Source organism: Branchiostoma lanceolatum, chromosome 19 (assembly GCF_035083965.1).
Source record: "Branchiostoma lanceolatum isolate klBraLanc5 chromosome 19, klBraLanc5.hap2, whole genome shotgun sequence".
Taxonomy (NCBI): Eukaryota; Metazoa; Chordata; class Leptocardii; order Amphioxiformes; family Branchiostomatidae; genus Branchiostoma; species Branchiostoma lanceolatum.
The window spans coordinates 1,005,093-1,019,586 of NC_089740.1; the positions used below are offsets into that span (position 1 = coordinate 1,005,093).

A 14,494-nucleotide genomic window follows, 5' to 3' on the forward strand; every position below is an offset into this window, starting at 1 on the left:
TGGACCGCTGGATAAAAGGGGCAAAAAGTTTTCGATCTGAAAACGGAACGGTGTGATTTCGTCGCGCCGCCAAGCTCTGTGCGACCGCATCGAAAGGTAAGTCAGTGCAGCAGAACGCACAGCGTCCAATAAAGGTTTGTGAGATTCATGGAAATAAAAGCAAAATTAGAATATTAATTTTCATCAATAACTAGAGTATTCGTAAATGTTCATACACAAAAGCATCGTGTTTTAGAAAGATCAGCGGTACGCCAAATCCGGGCCGCGCCAAGTCCAGTCGGGACCAAGGAACAATATTTCTCGTCCGATGTTTTGCCCGCCGCGAAGTCATTTTTCGGCAGAATTTGATAAGACACAGACACATTTTTGTTGAAAATACAAGAAATAGATAGTAATTTCTGTGAAATCTGACTTTTTGACGCCATGCACTACGTATTCGTTTTGAATTGAGTTTAAATCGAACTGAGTTTGCGGTAAACTATAAGATTACGATAGGCACAACAACATCACAAACATTTGTCTTTACAATGTTTATAGGGGGAACGTTTTATTAAAACACTTCATGGAGGAATCGATGCTATAACATTGCTATTCCATATATTTTTGTCTTTATTTTTGTCCTTCAAAGTCTTCAAAACATTTCCGTGAAATCCGACAGCAAAATGATCCGATGTCACCACACACTTAGAAATTAGGCGGCCGCCATGGGCAGGGATTGTGCTCTGTGCGGTCCCAATTCGTGGCGGTCGCGGTCGCGTTGGACAGGCGGTCGCCTTGGGCAGGCAGCTTAATGCTTGTGCCTATGGGGAAAATTTTCGGGACCGAGAAAAAGCGGTCGCCATGGCCAGGTGGTCGCGTTGAAAAGGTGGTCGCGTTGAAAAGGTGGTCGCCTAGGCGGGTTTGACTGTATATAATGCCATATTGGTAAGTGGCGGGAATTTGGTACTTGCTCAAGTTGGTTAGTTTGATATTATTTGGCGAAGGTATGAGGTCGTGGAACTCTAGTTGCTCAATATGCACAAATGAATATTAATTTTGTAAAAACAAATCAATCTCTACAAGATACGGAGATTTCTTTAAATGACATCACTATAATAGTAAACTGGCAGAACAAAGCAATACTTATCTAGTGCATTAACATGTAACTGGAAATTAGTTAGACATTTGAGCATGTTAAAGCCATGTCTTGAAATTGTTGTATGACTTATATAAATGTCACTTATATGTAAATCATGTTAGGATAGTTCTTATGATAATTAACTGTTCGTTACTACCCCTTATGTGGTGGCAAGGCATAGTCCCTTGTGCTGGAGAGTTCTATGCTACATTGTGTTACAAGTGTAATTGTAAGCCCCTATCTCACCTACCTGCTATTTGACAGTGTGCTCAACGAATTTCATTGATAAAAAAAAAATCTTTTTACACTTAACGGTAGTGTATTTTGTTGTCTAATATTTTAGTAATACTTGTACATTTTACATGATGTTTCCATTATAAAGTCAAGGGTACTAGTAACACAAATGTAATGTAGGATGCAGCGAGGTCGCCAACATGTCCTAGGTCCAATGAGATAGGGGCTTATTAGTCCTCCCTTCTGGTTTAAAGCAGGTTTGTTTGATTGTTCAATATGGTTATTGTTAGATATACGGGAGTTTCAGGCCTGAGAAATTTCATAGTAATTAACTTGAGAGTTGGATCTGCGGGGGAGTTGAACTAATGTGATGGTTTGTCTACTGGACAGGCCCTGAAGCACTTCCTAAAGTGTCCTTCGGGAGATGACAGCCAGGCCATAGAGATGGCCATAGAAACAGTGAGTTGTGACATTCAGCTACTTCATACACAGACTGTTCTTGAATGACTTCCACTACACTGTAAATCCTCTTTTACTTCTTTCCACATGTGCACCTTATTTCCTGCAATTCCACATTGATAGTAGCTCTTAGGCTAATATACTGTTAGTGTACACGTTAGAACGTTTAATTAACTAATAGTATGTATTGAAAGTAGGATTGGACCTGGGGCAAAGGGTACAGCTATTGAGACATTACCTGTTGTGAAGTTATACTTTATTCTACTCCATACATGTTAGGGCTCAAAAGCACCTGAGTGCTAGGTATTGGAAATAAGTGGCGTTCAGGACTTCTGTTTACTGTTTTGATCCCATCTGAGTAGGGGTTGACACTGATACATGTACATTCATGGACAGGTCCAGAGGATCAGGTCCAGGTTCACACCTGACACAAGTGTGTGTGAACATTTAGTCGATTATTTAGGTTCCCTTTATTGACTCAAACGTAAATGTTCTATACTTACTGTTTCACAACCTCTGTCAGGTTGGAGCTGCGAATGATGACACCTTAACTCATCAACTTATTGACTACCTGATGGGAGAAACAGACGGCATGCCTAAAGTATGTACATATTCACCTTGCAATGTACCTTATAGACCATAGTTACATGTACCTCCTTTAAAAACGGAGGTATAGTTTTTGGTGTGTGTGTGTGTGTGTGTGTGTGTGTGTGTGTGTGTGTGTGTGTGTGTGTGTGTGTGTGCTTGCGTGTTTGCTTGCTTGCGTGTTTGTGTTGACAGATACTTGTGGTCAGCATAATGGATTGTGATGATATTTGACATGAACAAATGGGGGTAATGTTTTGAGCATGTCTCTCTCTCTCTCTGTGTCTGTCCATCTGTTTCTGGATTTGTAGCAAAACTTAAGAACCTCTGAATGGATTGTGATGATACGCAGCGTTCCCGCCAGCCTAGGTTCATGAGTGCGTCCACCAAAATACAATATGGGTAAGGGGAGCGCCAAAGGTGTGATCCGACCGCTGAAGTCGGTCGCAATCTAGGGGGGTCCGGGGGCATTCTCCCCTGTGAAATTTTGGATCTTCAAGCCTTCAGAAACGCAATCTTCCGCATTTTGAGAGTCAAATCATGCGGTTGAGAGTGGTTGTCGGTGGTCCCTTTTACAGCCGCCATTGTTATCATCGTTAGCGGTGCTAACGAGATCGACCCAAAAATTTGCTTCTCAAAACACAGGAAATCGGTAAATTATGTTGTCACACATTGTACTTTACTTCTGCGAACCAAAGATCAGGTCTTTGCGTCAACTTTCCAAGAGCAAATTGAACGAAATCGCGACACAATTTTTGACAAGATGGCTGCAGCCGGTGTGCTTACAGCATCCAAACATAAAAGAGGGAGATCACGATCACATTGTAAGTTGATAGACGCTCTGATGTTTCCCTATATGTTCGAAGGATTACAAGAAGTTGGGTGTGATTTTACTGAATTATATTGGTTTCTGGGACATATATTATCAACTTTTCATGTATCAATGTGTTTGCTTTGTGCTTTGTTACGCTGTGATGCTGTCATCCTTCAGGCGTTTCATGTTTGGCGCGAACCTTTGGCTGAGTTCGTCCCAATTCAAGATATAAATCGCTTGTAAAACCCTTAGAGCCGTGAATATCCGTAAAGTACAATGAGGGCAGCAACACAATATTTAGAAGCGCTCCTTGTTCGAGTGAATCTTCTATTCCCCGCGGCCGTAGGACCGTCTGCACTTTTGAAGATCTTAGAGATTACAGGGGCATGTTGTACTGGGGCCAGGGCAATTTCATGCGTACCAGGCTTGAGTTTGATGTTTTTGAGGCGTGCAGCACTCCGCCCCTACGACACGCCCTGGACCGCTAGCGATACTTGTCAGAGAACCCTGGGAGCACATTGTAGGCTTCTTTCTTACTAAAAGAACGGTTGTTCTAAGATTCTAGTTTCACTGGTGACAGAAATTAGCCCAGCTGACTGCGTCTTTTTAAAAAAAGTGCATCCAATGACGCAATGAGGCATTATTACAGTCTGGCAGGAGCGCTGGTACCTTGTTATTGCAGCAGAACTTTTGTCCTAGACGTGCTAGGGTCTTGATTTTGATTGGTAGATAGTTTTTGATGCCAGGATCACGTGACATAAGTTTGGGCTCCCAAGTAACAGCAGGTGCTATTTTAAAAAATCTTTCAAGGAGGATAACTGAACAAAGAACAGAGTAGTAAGCTGGCAGAGATGTATACACGATGAGATGAAAATTATGCAAATTAGGGCTTAGTTTCCATATTTGTCTTATGCATGTCCCCGTGGCGCAACCGGTAACCCAACCCTGCTGCTTCGCCATCTGGATCAAATTCCGTGGATCCTAAGGGCCCGGGTTTGATCCTAAAGGTCGACTCTCGATTGCATTTGTCATTTCGGATGGTGACGTAAAGCCGACGGCCCCATGTATGAGGGAGCTTCAGGCGTAAGCCTCAAGCGTCAAACCTCGCAAAAGAACCCAACACACTTTAAATTGAGAAGAGTAGGGGTGACCCGGTGTGCTTGGCCAAAAAAAAACGCGAGCCGTGGCGAAGCCGCATTGCACTACCACTAGCTACTTGAAAAAGCATCATGCTTCACCTCAATTGAGGATGACTGCTTTACCTTTATCTCCATGAAAAATGGAGATTTTTTCATGGAGATATTTTGAGCGTGTTTGCGTGCGTGTGTGTGTGTGTGTGTCCGGATGCTTGTAGTCAGCATAACTCAAGAAGGTCTGGATGGATTGTAAAGATATTTGGTATGTGGGTATGTGCTGGGAAAACAAAGGTTAGGGTCGATTTTGGGCCCCCTGGTATGTGACACTGGAACTGTAAGGGCGTTTTTGTCAAAATCTTCCAAGGAGAATAACTGAAGAAAGGAACGACATATGCCGTGTTATTTAACATGCAGACAGCCTGGACAGAGATGTACACAATAAAGTGCAAATTATGTAAATTGAGACTTAATTTGCATAAGTAATGAGGAAAATCTATATTTCCATCCCAGGTTTGTTGTGACAGCTGGCACCTGTTAGTTTTTAAACTGGGGCCAAATTTGCATAAGATATATTTCATGGAGATACTAGGTCTCCCAATTCTTGTTTATTAGCTAAGGATACATGTATTCTCTAATTCCAGTGTTTTTCCTAATACATCTTACATGTAGCATGATTGTGTAATTTGTGGCAGGTGGAATAATAACAGTTATTGAATATACAAATAAGAGCCTATTTTTCATAATTAATGCAAAAGTACTTATGAAGGGAATTGCATACTTGTGACATGTGTAAGTTAGTGAAAAGTTCACATCTACAAACTCTGATCTTGTTTGCCCATAGGATGCCAAGTACCTGTTCCGACTCTACATGGCACTGAAGCAGTTTCGGGAGGCAGCCAGGACTGCCATCATTATTGCAAGGGAAGAACAAAATGCTGGTATGTACAAAATGTACCTGTACGTATAGTGCACAGCATTTTTAAACTCACATGACTTTGGCTTATTACTTGTCAATGAGTCGTAGTTTGTCTTATCATCAGCATCAGCATGACCTTGACCTCTTGCATTCTCTTAGTATATAAATTTTTTTATGTTCAATGAGTTTGGCAGATTTGCCACATGCAAATTTGCAATATTCTTGGCATCATCATCTAATGCATCTAATTCAGTACCCCCGCTGGACCACTTTGATGAGATGACCTAATTGTTTTTAAATTCTGTTCTGTTGTTTTTGTACAGGGAACTACCGTAATGCCCATGATGTGCTGTTTAGCATGTACACAGAGTTACGCAGTCACCAGATCCGAATCCCCTCAGAGATGGCAACCAACCTTCTGATCCTGCACAGCTACATCCTAGTCAAGGTGAATTATCAGGATTTCATGACAAGGAGGGTTTATATAAATATGACAGTTAGATTCCTGGATTACAACAAACACTGTTTAAGAAATGAAAATATTAAACTAGGAAGGCAACATTTCCAAGTATATTCCACTACTTCTCTCTCTCCATGCAAAAGTTTGTTTTGCATGCTTTAAGGACAACTTTAAGATTAAGAAGTGGACCGGTCCAAATCAATTCTTTTGCAGTAATGGACCATCCTAAAGTTACTTCTGCCCAACCATGGACTGTCCCAACATTGTCACTTAAAAAGGGAATTTTCCCAAATGATTTGTCACTGTTCAAAAATGCCTCATGCAAAATGGAATCTTCCAATTGAAATTACTCCTTTTCCATCACTTGACATAGGTACTTTATCAATAGTCTATACAATCATGTGTCCCCCTCCTTTCTACTATGTAGTCTTCTAATTATCCCTTTTAAAAGATAATAGTTTATGATAATCATTGTATTTAAAGGTCTTACATGTTTCATAAGCTTGAGAACGAGTCCTTCAAATTTCATTGCAGACAATTTGTTTTGCATGCTTTAAGGACAACTTTAAGATTAAGAAGTGGTCCATAGTTTCCTAAAGTTTTTGCCTTAATGCACTGACTTTTTGTCCTCAGATCCATGTGAAGAAAGGAGATCATAAGAAAGGAGCCCGGCTGCTGATAAGAGTGGCCAATAACATCAGCAAGTTCCCTTCTCGTAAGTTTCTTTGGCAGGATCATTAGGTCTGGTTCTATGTCTGAAGTACTGAGCTTCTATGTATTTTGTCACAATGTCATGCCTTTTTTTGTCTCTCATCATTGCTTTGGACTGTTATCATCGTTAACTACACATGTTCATTCAGACATTGTCCCAATCCTGACATCAACTGTGATTGAGTGCCATCGTTCGGGACTACGTAACTCCTCCTTCAGCTATGCTGCCATGTTGATGAGGCCAGAATATCGTAACCAGATTGACTTGAAGTACAAGAAGAAGATTGAGGCTATTGTCAGGTTAGAGAATGTGTCCTGACAGTATAACACTTGACTGTGTGCCTTGTATGTGCATCGGATCCATATGTATATGAGGATGAGAGGACAGCTGAAACTGTATTTTGATTGTAGGACTAACATCTAATAATGGGACACTTTCGTTGAGAAAATCCCTTTGTTACCTTCGCCGAGAAGGTTATGCAGAGGGTAGCGTTTGTATGTATGTGTGTAATGTACAGCATAACTCGAGAAGGCTTAGATGGATTGTCTTGATATTTGGTAGGTGGGTAGGTCTTGATGAGACTAGGAAATGATTAGATTTTGGGTCCCCTAGCGGCTTGTTACGGTACTGCAGCGGAACTTCCTGTTTCAATATCTCGTGTTCTGGACAAGCTATGGAACTGATTTTTGAGTGGTAGATAGCTCTTTGGACAGAGAGTAAGTGGTATAGGTTTTGGCCCCCTAGCAACTTTTTTGGAACTGCAGGAGCAGGTTTTGATTCAGACTTTGAAAGGGAATAACTCAAGAAGGGCTTGATGGATGGTTATAATTTTTGGTAAGTAGATAGCTTGAGTGATGATGTACATGATTAGATACTTATTATGCAAATCAGTATCTAATTTGCATAATTAATGAGGAAAGTTTATACATCGGCCAAATTCCACGACAGGACTCTCAAACATGTGACATATGTAACTGAAGAAGAGAGAAATATTAATAGATATCAATTATGCAAATGAATACCTAATTTGCATAATTAATGAGAAAATACTATAACTCAAGATGGGCTTTATGGATGGTAATGATTATTGGTATGTAGATAGCTTACGTAATGCTTTGTATGATTGGATGATAATTATGCAAATCAGATTTTAATTTGCATAATTAATGAGACAACTTTAAAAACCCGCTGTATTCCATGATATGACTATTGACATATGTGACATTTGTTACTGAGGAATTTTGATAGATAAAAAATATGCAAATGTAGGCCTAATTTGCATAATTAATGAGAAACTACTATAAAACCATACAGGTAAAGGATGGCAATTTCATACTTGTGTCATTTGGAAGTTATGTGAATGTGAACATTGTTGAATCAAATTATGGTAATAAGGACCCCATTTGCATAATTCATTATAAATGTTACTTTGTTAGCATAACCTTCTTTGTTACGCTCATACTTTTGTTTTTTGGGTGAAGAAGATCAACTGGTATGATTTATAATTGATGACAAACACCCCTGATATGTCAGTCATAAAGGTTAAAATCATATGGCGAAGGTATGAGGTCGTGGAACTCTAGTTTTCAATGTGGCATTATCTTGGCGGAACAGTAACATATCCCAATCATGAAAAACAAAATTGCATAATTTATGCAAAAGTGCCAGGAGTCATCAAAGTAGTAAATGATAGGAATGTCAACATTGTGACATGTGTAAGTTGGTAAAAGGTGTACATAAACATGTATAGATGATGTTAATGTAGAACTCATTTGCATAATCAGAATACTTTATGGTGGTCTCTGAACTCTTGTTTACGTTCTTTGTTGTCATGGAAACCTAAGATTGTTTAAGTTCTGTGGTTGTCCACGGAACCTAACATTGCTCAATGATATATTCTGTGGTGTCCAGGAAACCTGATAAGACAGAGGAAGAGGAGCCCACAGCTCCATGTCCATTCTGCGACTTTGCTCTACCTGAGATGGAACTGGTGTGCCCAGAATGCAAGAACAACATCCCCTACTGCATCATCACTGTATGTACATGACAGCTTTGATAGATGTCATTGGTGAATTATATATGATGTACATGATTGATCAATTATGCCAGTATTGACAACCAGACATTTATTCTAACGTCAGAGAACATGTATGATGAGTGATCAATAAGTTTGCGGCCTCACCCAGACATAAGATGCACAACTCAAATTTCTTGGTATAAGACCACAGCAAATAAATTTTATGGATGACATCCTCTGCAGACTCCAAATTTAGATATCCACATTTTCAAACATAAAGCATGTAAGAAGAATTGAAGCGGTAGAACATCCGACAAGTTACACCAAAATAGTTACTCAAGCAACTATTGAAAATTTGATCCAGTTGCTTGAGTAACTATTTTTGGCGTATCTTATTACCTGGATGTCTAACCTTCATCAACGTATCCTACAAGTCTTTTATCCCTGTATCCAATAAAACAGTAACCCCGACTTTGGCTTTAACCTGAAGCACCATTTTGGAAGTTGAAATTTCGAAAAAGTGCGTCCTTTATTAGAAGAAATACGGTAGTAGACCTTCTCGCCAAACAGAGTCAAAGGCTTTGCTAAAATCCACAAAACATGAATAAATTCGAGCATTTTTTCTTTAATATACGTAATTGCTGACTAACATGGTTAACGCAAATGAATTATCAGATGTTCTATCATTTTTTCTAAAACCGGCCTGTTGAGGTTTGAAAAGGCTGTTCTGTTCCACATAAATGACAAGGCGATTGTTCAAAATGGAGGTGAATAGTTTCCCCAAGCAGCTGAAGATGGATATTCCCGGTAGTTATCGGGGACTGATGAGGCATCGGAACTGACATTATGAAGCATACTGCCCCGTTTTCGGTAAATTGACCGTTGCCAAAGGGTTAACATTCTTGTTTTTTTATTTCAAACTTACTAAAAATTTACTTGCTGTGGCCTTATTGTAAAATACAAGGCCTTTTATGAGACAGTGTCTACCAAAATTTAGATAATCATGATCATTACTTTGCTGACTACACCCAGTGATGTTTAATAAGTGAGAGCAAAGGGAAAAAAAGGACATGGGCCTTTTTGGACAATTGAGCTGCGACCTGAGGTGTGTGGCCCACCTTACTCTGCAGAAAGTCAGATACCCACTTCTTGCTAGTTGAAGTACAAAGGGAATCCTCATCAAATATTTTGACAGTGTCTTAAAAGATTTCATGCCCATTCATGGCATGAGAAAATCAACCCACACAGCTCTGATCACAGTTGACCCTTGTTTTTCTTGCCTCTTTCCTACTTATTTTCAAGGACGCCAACACACGTTTTCGAAATTTGGTGAGACTTCATAGTTGAAGTTCATATACTATGTAGTTATACCCTAAAATTTGAGTTGTGCACCTCATTTCTACTTGAGAGAACATATTGATACAAAAATTGGTACAGATTTAATGTATGTAGTCAATGTCTACTCAGATATTTGGACCAAACATAATCTAATAGTCTATGCTGTTTATTCGTTGATGATGGTTAGACATCCAGGTAATAAGATACGCCAAAAATACTGATTACTCAAGCAGCTGGATAAGATTTTGAAACAGTCAGACTTTTCAGATAGCATCCGCTATCTTTCGTCAGTGACGAAAGAAGGATCTGGTAGAACTAGGTTTTATACCAAAACTTCAACATTGCCACTAACTTCAAACCTCACTCAAGTCTCAGGCAAAAGCTGGTCCATCCAAAAGACAGACCTGACAAAGCCATCAAAGCCAATGTCATCTACAAACTGAAATGTGAGGAACCCAGCTGCAATAACATGCACATTGGGGAGACTAGTCGGCCACTAAGGCAAAGGTACAACGAACACTGCAGAAAGAGCGAAACAGATATTCCTCGGCCATTTACCACCACCTACAACACAACCAGGGACATTCATTCAATCTAGAATCTACAGATATCCTGGACTACGAACACCGTTGGTTTGAACCCGGAGTTAGAGAAGCAATATATGAGAGAATGTACAATCCCGCCCTCAACAGAAAAGGGGGTCTCCGCGTTGAACTTTCAGGCACTTGGGACAAAGCACTCCCCCCGCTACCCCCCCAGGACAACAGGAGCTAATTGACTCATTAGCATGCAACCTTGTCTTAACTTACTATCCTATTGAACCATCTGAAATTGTCTTCCCTTCCTTAAATCTATTCAGAGTTTTGGTATAAAACCTAGTTCTACCAGATCCTTCTTTAGTCATTGACGGAAGATTGCGGATGCTATCTGAAACATCTGCCTGTTTCAAAATCTTATCCAGTTGCTTGAGTAATTATTTTTGGCATATGCTGTTTATTCATGTCATTTAGGGGCGCCATCTGGTGAAGGACAACTGGACTGCATGCCCCAGCTGTGACTTTCCTGCTCTTTACTCAGAATTTAACAGGTAAGTACAAGAATGAGCTGACTGTGAATGTCTAGAATGATTAAACCCTAAAACAAATATGAAATCAAGAGTGGACACCTTCAAGAATTTAAGAAGTATAGTCAAACCTGCCCAAGGCGAGCTCTCAGGGGACCAGGGGAAAGCAATCACTTTGAACAGGTCGGCTTGAAGAGGATAAACTCACATTCAACATGATCCAGACATATCAAATGGAATCCAAGTGTTCTAATGTCAACTGTCATACAGTGTACTACATAGATGGATGGAAAATGATGTGATTTTAGACAGCACAACTGCCATCAGGTTCAAATCCCATTGTCAGAAAGATCCTACAAATTTTTTTTTTTTTCATCATTGTGTACAAATTTTCGTCATGATTTTGACTACAAATCAATGTCTGCTTCTCACAAACGAATAGCTGTCCCAAACCCTTCACACATTACGTCAAATAGTATATTCACACATTGAAGTGAGGCCTAGGAAAAGCCCTAGCAAAAACCTGCCGACCCTATCCTTCTTTTGGGTGCCGAACCGCTGGAAAGGAGCATATAAAATGAGCATCTGACAATGTAATGTTGAAAACATTGTGATGTTGCTGTCGCCGAGATCACGGTCGCATGGAAAGGTAAGAGTGCAGCAGAACGTACAGCGTCGGCAATCATGCAGCATGCAGTAATAGTTTATAAGGTACATGTACAAGAAAATTTGAATCTTGATTTTCCACAATGACCGGAGTACATTGTATTCTAACATTGTTTATACATACAAAACCGTTGTGTTATAGAAACGCCAGCGGTACGCTATAAAATCTAACTCTGAAACCAAACCACTGTAAGTTGTTGTTGTTGTTTTCATTTTTACTGTATCCTGCTTAGGGCACAGATAGGTGGTACTGTTTATATGGGACTTCCAATGATAAGGGCTGATGAATACCTCTTCTGTTGGACAAATACACACACACAAACAAACAAATAAATAAACACAGACAACGACAGCACAACTACAATCCACCATACACTGTAGATGATACATCCACTGCCATAACGAACATCAATATCTTCACAGACAACTGAAAACAACACTTGGTGTCCACTGCTTAGGTTCCCACCTCCACAATGACTATTCTACATTCATTCTGGCAGGATTGCTGTTAATATCACCATCATGCTACTAGTAGGCAAAATACTTAATATCTTCTTACCAACAGACACAGCACACACAATGCAACAACATCCTTCGTACACCTATGTTTCTTGATGGTGCTGCCTGGAAAAAGTCGGTCGTCATGGCCAGGTGGTCAGCTTGGGCAGGTTTGACTGTACATACATGTATGTAAATACTGTGGTCCAGTGAGTCAATGTGGTCCAATATTTATTGAATGAAGATATGTTCCGAAAATAGTTTCATCAGGTTGGTAGAACATAGGATATTTGGAGTTTCTTTTAACACAACCAGGTAATCTCACCGGCTATTTATAGCGGTGAGAAGCAGTACTCCAGTCAGAAGCTCTGAAGAAGGTGTCTGACAGACACCGAAACGTCAGCAGGTGAGACTACCTGGTTGTGTTAAAAGAAACTCCAAATATCCTATGAAGAAAGGTTGTTCAAAATTTACCAGAAATTACTCTACGAGCAACTCAAGACCCCAAGATTGTTGTTTGTTTTGAGTTCATGTATAAACTGGCAAGAGTCCAATGTCTATTTTCAAACAGCATTTATGCATGATTGTTCTTTCATTTATTAGTACATGTTGTCATATTCTCTATTCTAAAATTGTTGGAGGGAAATGGCAGTATTCTTAGCTTTTGATGAAGTCACCAGTATCTCCTTGGGCTAATATTTGACACCATCCATCTTCTATACAGTACCTGCACTTCTGTTCTTTTCAGCCTACTGGAGACAGAAAGCACCTGTCCCATGTGTTCTGAGAAGCTGACTGTGGACAGAGTCAAGAAAATAGCTGACCCAAGCCCATACCTTAAGGTGGATGAGCGAGAAGAATGATGGCCAGGAGCTAGTTGGCCAGCTGAAAGCCTGGTGAAGGCTTGCTTTCCGTACTGTGACATTATGATGATAGTCTTTATTGCATGTTCCTGCCCAGATAGGCTAAATGCACAGATGACCACACATGGTCTATAAGAAACCGAATGCAGAACAAGAATTGAGACAATTCTACATTCTCATATTGTGAACTAAAAATTAAACAAACGGTGGACTATTGCTACACTAATGTTGATCACCTTAGTAGATTCTTCTCTCTTTTTGAAACATTTTGAAACATGGCTACATACTTTGTCCATTATACCTTTGTTCTTATATTATAGAATCTTCATGCAATCATTTCAAATTTACAGATAGGTACCTCTGTGTACAATCATGTGTGAGGGCTTCCCTAACCCACATCCGGCTATTGTAGGAGGCTGAAACTGCTCATGTATGATGACATGTATCTCTATAGGTCACATGCCTATTTTCATTTCCGAACTCAGTGTCTCACAGCTGCTAGGGCGGAGTGAGGTGTGATAGTGGACCCTTGCGCCAAGTTTCATTCTTCTTAGGCTATGGACAAATGAAAACCTTACACCATGTTATCAAGACCCCGATGACGGATCTGATTCCAACTGTCATATTTGAAAACACAAAATTCATCTACATGTAGTTGGTGTTATTTAATGCTGGAACACAACTCACAATACGTTGTACATGTGAACTTGATACAATGTTATGCTCATTATGTTGATATGTTTCTGAGAGAAAACTTTATATAACTTTTGAGATGACATAGGATGCATATTATTGGGTAAGCTTCTTTCAATTGGCATTGTAATTTCTGTATATTTAGTGACAAGTATATGATTGGTTGAAAGGCAGTTTAATGTTTCAATTTCATGTTGCCTTTCGGAATCTAAACTCAGCTGTGTTTTGTATGTTGTGATATTGTTCTGAATATATCACTTCGATCTGCACTTTGTGATAATCTTATGTATTATCATTAACTCACATGATTGTTTTGCTTATTTGTCTTGGAGTAAGGACCAATGACCTCTAGTTTAAAGGACAAATGAAATTATTTCAGTTTGGTACACACATTTGATGCCAGTAGGCCAGCAGACAAGACTGTTGAATACATGTATAGGGTACATGTAAATTATACATGTATGCTTTGCTTTGTAGTGAGTGATGTGCTTGAGAAAATGGTTAATTTTGTTGTTTGGTGTGAATAAATTTTAAATGTTGAACATGCATGGCCAGTCGGATGATATCAAATTAAAGTTCTAGCTACATGTACATCTTCATGCAGTCACCCATGCAGCAAGAATTTAAGAATTGTCAGACAGCAATCTGATCTTGATACCATAAGTGTATTCTTTATCGAAGGCTCATCAGCCTTTGCCAGAAGCATCATCCATGAAATTGTTGGAGTGCAGCTGTTTTCAATTTTTTTACTTTTTTTTTTACTTTCCATATCCTAGATTTCAGGAATCCGATGCAAATGCACAGTTCAGCTTTGTAGTTATTTTCGTAAACACCATGTTGGGATGGAAAGTGGACAATGAAAGAACATTTCGAGGAGACTCATCCATCTTGACTGACATGGGGAGAAAACAATATATTACAGA

At 39.6% G+C, this 14,494-nt stretch overlaps 1 protein-coding gene across 1 annotated transcript in view; it reads left to right on the forward strand.

The window, feature by feature from the left end:
* The window catches only part of LOC136425710 (WD repeat-containing protein 19-like), a 130,583-nt gene extending 116,470 nt beyond the window's left edge, over positions 1-14,113 (forward strand). The window contains exons 31-39 of the mRNA XM_066414643.1: positions 1,742-1,810; positions 2,334-2,411; positions 5,187-5,283; positions 5,585-5,709; positions 6,355-6,436; positions 6,582-6,732; positions 8,345-8,468; positions 10,799-10,875; positions 12,764-14,113. Coding sequence (XP_066270740.1) covers positions 1,742-1,810; positions 2,334-2,411; positions 5,187-5,283; positions 5,585-5,709; positions 6,355-6,436; positions 6,582-6,732; positions 8,345-8,468; positions 10,799-10,875; positions 12,764-12,878 — 918 coding nt within the window. The 3' untranslated portion in view covers positions 12,879-14,113. The remainder of the gene's footprint in view (positions 1-1,741; positions 1,811-2,333; positions 2,412-5,186; positions 5,284-5,584; positions 5,710-6,354; positions 6,437-6,581; positions 6,733-8,344; positions 8,469-10,798; positions 10,876-12,763) is intronic.
* The last annotated feature ends 381 nt before the right edge of the window (positions 14,114-14,494 follow it).